The sequence below is a fragment of the Primulina eburnea genome, chromosome 4 (genome assembly GCF_022965805.1).
Source record: "Primulina eburnea isolate SZY01 chromosome 4, ASM2296580v1, whole genome shotgun sequence".
Classification (NCBI taxonomy): domain Eukaryota; kingdom Viridiplantae; phylum Streptophyta; class Magnoliopsida; order Lamiales; family Gesneriaceae; genus Primulina; species Primulina eburnea.
The window spans coordinates 29,239,638-29,247,157 of NC_133104.1; the positions used below are offsets into that span (position 1 = coordinate 29,239,638).

The following is a 7,520-nucleotide window of genomic DNA, read 5'->3' on the forward strand; positions in this document are numbered from 1 at the left end:
TAGAGTAAACTCTTGCATGACATTGCTTGATCTAATAATTAAGTATTAAAATGCTACGTTTAATTTCTTGAATATATTATACCTAGATTAATTCATCCTCATTTGTTTACACATTTTAATTTAAGCTTTAATTAAATATTGAACCTAAAAGAACTTATTTAAAAATTTAGCTCCAATTAATTTAATAAATCCTAAAACATTCTATTTCTTTAAATTAACTTATTCCTTGACTTAAATTAACTTTGGAATACTTTTCTTATTATTAATCTTAACTCTAATCTCCAAACTCCGGTCTGGCATCGCGTATTTATCTTGAAAAGATAAAACTAAACATCTACCTTTAAAATAAATAATCATGACTTAACAATTATAAAAATGAATTAAACACTTCATATATTTATAAAAATTCATTTTTAATTTAAATAATAGCAATTATGCATGGCTTGTACGTAATCTGATTTTTGGGTTCTACACAAATACTCCCAATCGGTTCAAATTTTCCAGAATCTTATTATGATTCCAAAAAAATTATTAAAGATCTTGGTCTCTCTTATAAAAAAATAGATGCGTGTATAAATGATTGTATGCTGTATTGGAAGGAAGAAGAAAAGTCTAACATGTGCAAAATATGTGGTGCTTCTAGATGGAAAGAAAATAGTCATACCGAGGAAACCAAAGTTCGAAAAAGTGGTAAGAAATTAGCAGTGAAGACCTTGCGGTAATTTCCTTTAAAGCCAAGGCTTCAAAGGTTATTCATGTCTAAAAAGACCGCTTCTTTTATGAGATGACTTCATGAAAAAAGAGTAGATGATGGACTGATGAGACATCCAGCTGATTCTATGGCATGGAAGTCGTTCGATGATCTGCATAAAGATTTTTCCATTGAACCTCGAAATGTACGACTTGGTCTTGCTAGTGATGGTTTCCAACCGCTTACTCATTCAAAAAAATCATACAGCATTTGGCCAGTAATACTCATTCCATACAATTGACCTTCATGGATGTGAATGAAAGAATCTAATTTTATTCTTTCAAGTCTCATACCAGGTCCTGAAGGTCCAGGAGATGCTATTGATGTCTATCTTAAACCTTTGATAGAAGAGTTGAAGGAGTCGTGGGAACTAGGCATTGAAACATTTGATGCTTCAACTCGTCAAAATTTTAAATTGCATGCATCTTTATTGTGGACAATCAATGATTTTCCAGCATATGGGAACCTGTCAGGTTGGAGTACCAAAGGTAAGATGGCATGTCCTTGTTGTAACAAAGACACTTGTTCTATGAGGTTAGCTAATGGTAAAAAGCAATGTTATATGGGTCATCGACGTTATCTTCATAGCAACCACAAATGGAGAAAAAATAAAAGTTTGTTTGATGGAACTAAAAGGTAAGACCACCGCCACTTTCACTTTCAGTGCTGATGTGCTTGCTCAAGTGAATGACCTTGAAGGAATCATCTTAAATAAAGATGTTAAAAGAAAGGTGAAAATATCACATGAAAACAGAGGTGATAATTGGAATAAGAAAAGTATTTTCTTTGAAATTCCATATTTGAGTTCTCTTTTGTTAAGACACAATCTGGATGTGATGCACATTGAAAAGAACATATGTGAGAATATGGTCAAGACAATTATGAATACAAAGGGGAACACTAAGGACAATGTCCAAGCTCGTCTTGATTTGGAAGCTCTGAAAATTAGACCAGATTTGCATCCAATTCGTAAGGGGGATAAACTTGAGTTGCCCATTGCATCCTACACTTTATCTACAGAGGAGAAGCACTTGTTTTGCTTATTTTTTTAAGCAATTAAGAGTTTCAGATGGGTTTTCATCTAATATTTCTCAAAGTGTTAACATGAAAGACATAAAATCTCAGGTTTGAAAAGTCATGATTTTCATGTCTTTTTACAACATCTACTTCCTCTTGGGATACGTGGCCTCCTCCCTAAAGCAGTGTGTGAACCACTTATTGAGTTGTCTTTGTTCTTTACTAGATTGGGTGCTAAAATATTGAAGGTATGTGATTTACAAAAAATTGAATCCCAAATTCCGATTACTCTTTGCAAGTTGGAACAAGTTTTTCTCCCTTCGTTTTTTGATGTGATGGTGCATTTGCCTGTTCATTTGTCTAAGGAGGCTATAATTGGTGGACCTGTACCATATCGATGGATGTACCCTATTGAGCGTATGTTGTTTGAGTTAAAACAACTTATTCGAAACATGGCTCGTCCGGAAGGCTCAATAGCAGAGGGCTATATAGCAAAGGAGAGTATGACTCTTTGCTCAAGATACTTGAAAGACATTGAGACAAAATTCAGTATACTTGAGCGAAACTATGACAGTAGCTTTCATAAATTTAAAGGTGAAATATCCATATTTTTGCAATGTGGACGAGCATTAGGAGCTGGTATAAGTCATATTCTCGGTGATGATGCATGGGAGAAAGCTCATATCTATATTTTAAAGAATTGCGATGAAGTACAACCTTTCCTCGAGTAAGCTCAAATACCTCTAAACAACCATTTTTCTTTTCTTTTTATATATATGCATTTCTCATTAATGTTGTAATGTAGAGAGTACTCCAAAAATGAGAAAAATAATACACCACAACTATCAGATGACGAGTGGAATAGCAATTTTATTGGCTGGTTTAAACAACAAGTAAGTGATACTATTGCTATAAATTATTTTGTGTTGAACAAGATTATTTGTACGAGTTATTACATTGTAATTTATTTGTAGGTTGACAAAATGAAAATGCAAGACCAACACACTAAATATGATGACCTGTTATCGTTGTGCCGTGGTCCTTCAATGTATGTTACATGCTTCAATGGTTATGTTGTCAATGGATTTAGGTTTCGAATTGAAGCTCGTGACAAAGGATGTAGAACACAAAATTCTGGGGTGTGTGTAATCGGTAATATAGGTAGTGAGAAGAATTATGTTGACTATTATGGAGTGTTTACAGAGATTCTTGAACTGCAGTATCTTGACGGAAAACGAGTGGTTTTATTTCGATGTAGATGGTTCGATGTGCATGATAATGAGAAAGGAGCCAAAGTAGATGAATATGGATTCACTAACATTAATTGCCAGCGTATTTTGAAAACAAACGAACGCTTTATTCTGGTCAATCAAGCTTCACAAGTATTTTATGTCATAGATAACATCAATAAAGGTTGGCATGTTGTTGTTAAGACACATCCTCGGGATCTATATGAGATGCCACAACCAATAGAGGATGATATCAGTAATGCAGATGATTTCGGTGAAGCATATCAACATACTGAATCTTTCAATTTTCAACGTGGTGGCCAAACATCCTTTGATGTAGATGGTCAAAACATTTGGAGAAGAACAGATTTGGAGCCGCTAGTAGCTGACTTACCAACAAACAAAAGAAAGAGAAAGCGAATTCCAATTTGAAGAAGTATTTCAAACTTATCATGTTTCTTAGTTGTTCTTTTATGTTATTCTCTTTTGGTAAAATGTCTGTTCTTTTATGTGTTAGTTGTTTATTCATCCTGGTTCATTTTCATGTTTTTACAGTTTGTACTGATTTGTTACATTGCTTATATTAACATATGAAACCAATGCTTGCAAAAAGTAGTATAGGCAACGTCCGAAAGCCTGTAAAAATTTTTAGCACCTGGTAAGTTGGCCAAGGAGCGTGGATATGGACATAAAACGAGGCCCGTTGGAGATTCTGCTGGTAATTATTTTCTAAACTGATAGCGTAGATTTTTTTTATATAGAATTTCAATGCTTGATATAGTTATTTCATACCTCAATTATCTGATTTGTTGTTTTCTAGGAAGTGCATCTGCCCACAAGAGCATAGGGTGAATTCAAAGGCTACAGGTTGAAGAGCAAGAAGCTCAATACATCGGCAATCAACGAAGAATTGGTAAACCTATAAACTTTATGTAGACATTGTAATTTATAAATCTTACAATTTTTTAGGTCTCTCCCTCTATTTTTAAGTGAAAATATATTGATATAATTGTAAAAAGTTTTTTTTCCTTCCAAAAGGTGGAATTTCAGCTCATACTCTTATTGTGCATTTTGGGGAAGAAGAATGGAAAGAAAGAGATTTTACAGATGATAGTTCATTGACATATATTCTGTTGGTTTCAACGTCACGGATGGGGATGGTAAGACTTTGAGAAATGATAAAGATTTATTGGCTATGTTGAACGAACATGAATACGTGGAGAACATAGACATTTATGTTGATGTGGATGAAACTGCCCAACCATTGCTTTACAAACTGCCTGAAGACAATCAAACATCTGGTAGCATTAATAAAGAGTTATTTATTTTTAGTTTTTTTCTTATTTCTCTTTATCATTGATTTATTTTCTTTAAATTTGTACAGATTATATCCCAATCCCAAGAGTTCCGAAGTGAGAGATACTACAATATTGGGTGATTATAAGACAAATGAGAAAGTCATAGTATGTGGGGATGTGGTAATTGGAAGTGAACAAGCTAGTACAGTTCAATGGTTCATAACACTTTCGAAGAACTGTGATATCGAGACTGGCTTGCAATCTATCAGTGAATGTACGATCAACAAAGCAAGTTCTTTGGCTAAAATAATACTAAATATTCCATGAACCGTAATTTATTATTGTAATTATATGATTTATTTAGGATTTTCGAATACCATTAGAGGTTGTTGGTCATTATCTTGTTGCTAAATTTACTCCTATGACTGAAGATGGTGAAAGTGGTGAATCGAGCTTTGCTGTTACAGAAAAATATGTTGATGGTAAGTATAGTATATTTGAAATGTAGCGTATTATGTATTTTCTATTGATTTCAAATTAAATCTTGATACAATTATTTATTACTTCAATACATTGAATAGATTCACCAACTCAAAAAGCGAGAAAAGTAAGAGGAAAAAAAAGAGTAAGAAAATTGCAGCTTTAAAAAGTGGGGAAAAGATGGAGATCGAATTCTACAACAATCGTGCAGTGGGAAAAAATCACAGATATTGGTCGAGACACTTGGGGAAAATTGTGCGCGACAAGCATATCTGCCCCATACGAGTGAAAACATGGAAGATTTTACTGAATTAGACAAGCAACACATGTGGGATTTGGTGAAGGTAAGTGAATTACATTATTAATTTCAGGTGAATTTACTGTTAGCATAGAGATAATAACATATTCTAATATTTTTTAACTTTTGGTAAATCAACCCATCAAAATAGAGATAATATGTCATTTTCTACGGATGTATTATGATTTTGTTGCAGGAATGCTTTTTTAGTCCTAGTATAGAATTATATCGTGAGCATACTTTGGAGCATATGGGTGCTTTGTGGACAACATGGAGGTCTTCCTTGAACGTTGATTATGTGAGACCTTGCAAAACTAAAGCTGAAGTTTTAAAAAAATGTGCCGCAAGGGTTTAATGCTAAAGAATGGGACTGGCTTGTAACTAATAAGTTCTTAACTTATGAGTTTCAGGTAAAATAATACTAGTTCAAATTGCAATAAGAAATATCTTCATTTTGCAGTTAAATTGCACTCATGGAACTGATGATTGTAATTTAGGTTTGTGATTTATGTAGAAAACCAGTATCCAGAATTCTAATAATCGGGTAAATGGAGTAATGCCTCATCGAACTGGAAGCATGCCGCACAGACAACTGATATATATATATATATATATATATATATATATATATATATATATCATTTTCATTTTATATATCTTTCAGGGAGGCAAGGATAATAACCCACCTGATATTGCAAAAATTTTCTATGAGACTCGACATAAAAATTGAAATCTTGTTGAGCCAGAAGCGCAAGAAAAATATGTAAATATCACTACTTAATCTTTTAACTTAGATTTGTTGTTTATCATTTATTTAAATGACATGAGTGATGGATTTTTGGAGGATGAGATTGTGAAGACTATTCAATCTAATGCATCACTCTCACATATTGAGATTGTTGAAAAGTGTTTTGGACCACAGTGCCATAGTCATGTCTTTGGTTTTGGAGGTGGAATGAAAAGAAAATATTTTAATTGTTCACAAGCTGCTTATATAAAAGATCTTGAGGCTAAGCTTCATGAGAAAGAAGAAGAAAATAATAACCTTAAGAGGCGCATGGATGGAATTGAAAGTATATTAGCCAAAATCGAGAATGAAAACCAAATAACTACAGATGCACCTACAATGTCTGGTGAAGGTGTGTTGTGCTAACTTGAATTTTTACTCCAAATATTGTACGTTCAGGTTTATACATTTTTCTGCATTTATTCCTTTTTGGAAGTTTGCTAGTTGTGTGTATTAGGCGTCTCCCCGTGATATAATGCCCCTTTAACTTGGCATATATTTCTAGTAAATTACCCAAAATCAAGGCGAGCTAATAATGAAGTAGATTGTTAGGGCCAAGTGGACTTGTAAGATCAAGGGTTATGGATTTTTAAGTTTCTCCCCATGATATAATGCCTCTTTGTGTATCTCCCTGTTTTCTTGTAGCCATTTTGATCCATTTTAGTGAATCCAACTTCTTATGAGACAACATCGATTTGTCTTTTATGTGGGTTTTTAGTCGAAGATTGCTGTGGTGAAGAGTTGGAATCAAAGGATCATTTAAGCCACTGGATCTTATATCACCTCGTTTTTTTTATGAGATTAATACCTTTGATATGAGGTTTTTTTTGTGGAATTTGTGATTTTGTGTTGATACGTATATATATACTTTATTTTTTTTTTATTTAAAATTTCACTTCACATGTGTTTGACATAATATATCATTGTTTTCAGGATGTTTTGTTTACAAACTTCGACATTAACAAAGTTTTCACTCTTACTTTATGAATGAATCACATCTTTATTTTAATTCATTTTTTCTATTTATGTTTTACAGATGACATGCTGCCTTAATCTGATGTCGTGTTTCAAATATTTTTGTACTCCAAGGAGAAGATATTAGGAAATACTTCAAGTATCCATAAAAATGGAACTCATGTTTTGGAACAAATTGCAATTCTGAAAATTTTGGATATTGAATAGATATGGATGTAGTTGTTTATATAAAATATTTTGTTCAAAAAAATTACTTGTTCCATATTTCATATTTTATTACTAATGCTATCTTTAATATAATGACAAATTGATATCAAATAATTATTATAAGTTTCATCACAATTAAAAATATTTTTTATTGAGTGTAATTAATTATTTAATGAGAGGAAATTTCTTAGGTAAATCGATTTTTAGTGAGGGACTAATATCTAATAATTATAGTAAATTTCATCAATAAAATAACTTATAATGAGGGATAAATAATGATATAATGAGGAGATGTGTTGTCATTAAAATATTATTTAATGAGAGAAAAATGGTAGTATAATGATGAAATTTTTGTCATTTATATTCATTCATTTTAGTGACGGTATAATCTCATCACTAAATATGTTATAACAATAATGACAGGATATCTTTACCGTCATTAATTACTTTTACCTAGGAGGACAGTAATTAAGGAATA

The 7,520-nt window shown here is 32.2% G+C and overlaps 1 protein-coding gene and 2 long non-coding RNA genes across 3 annotated transcripts; all 3 read left to right on the top strand.

Moving 5' to 3' along the window:
- Window positions 1-1,007: 1,007 nt before the first annotated feature.
- Window positions 1,008-3,224, top strand: LOC140830177 (uncharacterized). Its single transcript, XM_073193462.1, has 6 exons — window positions 1,008-1,239; window positions 1,340-1,784; window positions 1,995-2,495; window positions 2,574-2,661; window positions 2,743-3,100; window positions 3,202-3,224. Exons 1-6 carry the CDS (start codon window positions 1,008-1,010, stop codon window positions 3,222-3,224), a joined length of 1,647 nt encoding a protein of 548 aa, XP_073049563.1.
- A 14-nt stretch (window positions 3,225-3,238) lies between these two features.
- Window positions 3,239-4,102, top strand: LOC140829813 (uncharacterized). Its single transcript, XR_012117545.1, has 3 exons — window positions 3,239-3,472; window positions 3,822-3,910; window positions 4,036-4,102. It is a non-coding gene; the product is annotated as an uncharacterized lncRNA (long non-coding RNA).
- A 1,618-nt stretch (window positions 4,103-5,720) lies between these two features.
- On the top strand, window positions 5,721-6,924 carry LOC140829814 (uncharacterized). The gene is made up of 3 exons (XR_012117546.1): window positions 5,721-5,836; window positions 5,918-6,212; window positions 6,897-6,924. It is a non-coding gene; the product is annotated as an uncharacterized lncRNA (long non-coding RNA).
- The last annotated feature ends 596 nt before the right edge of the window (window positions 6,925-7,520 follow it).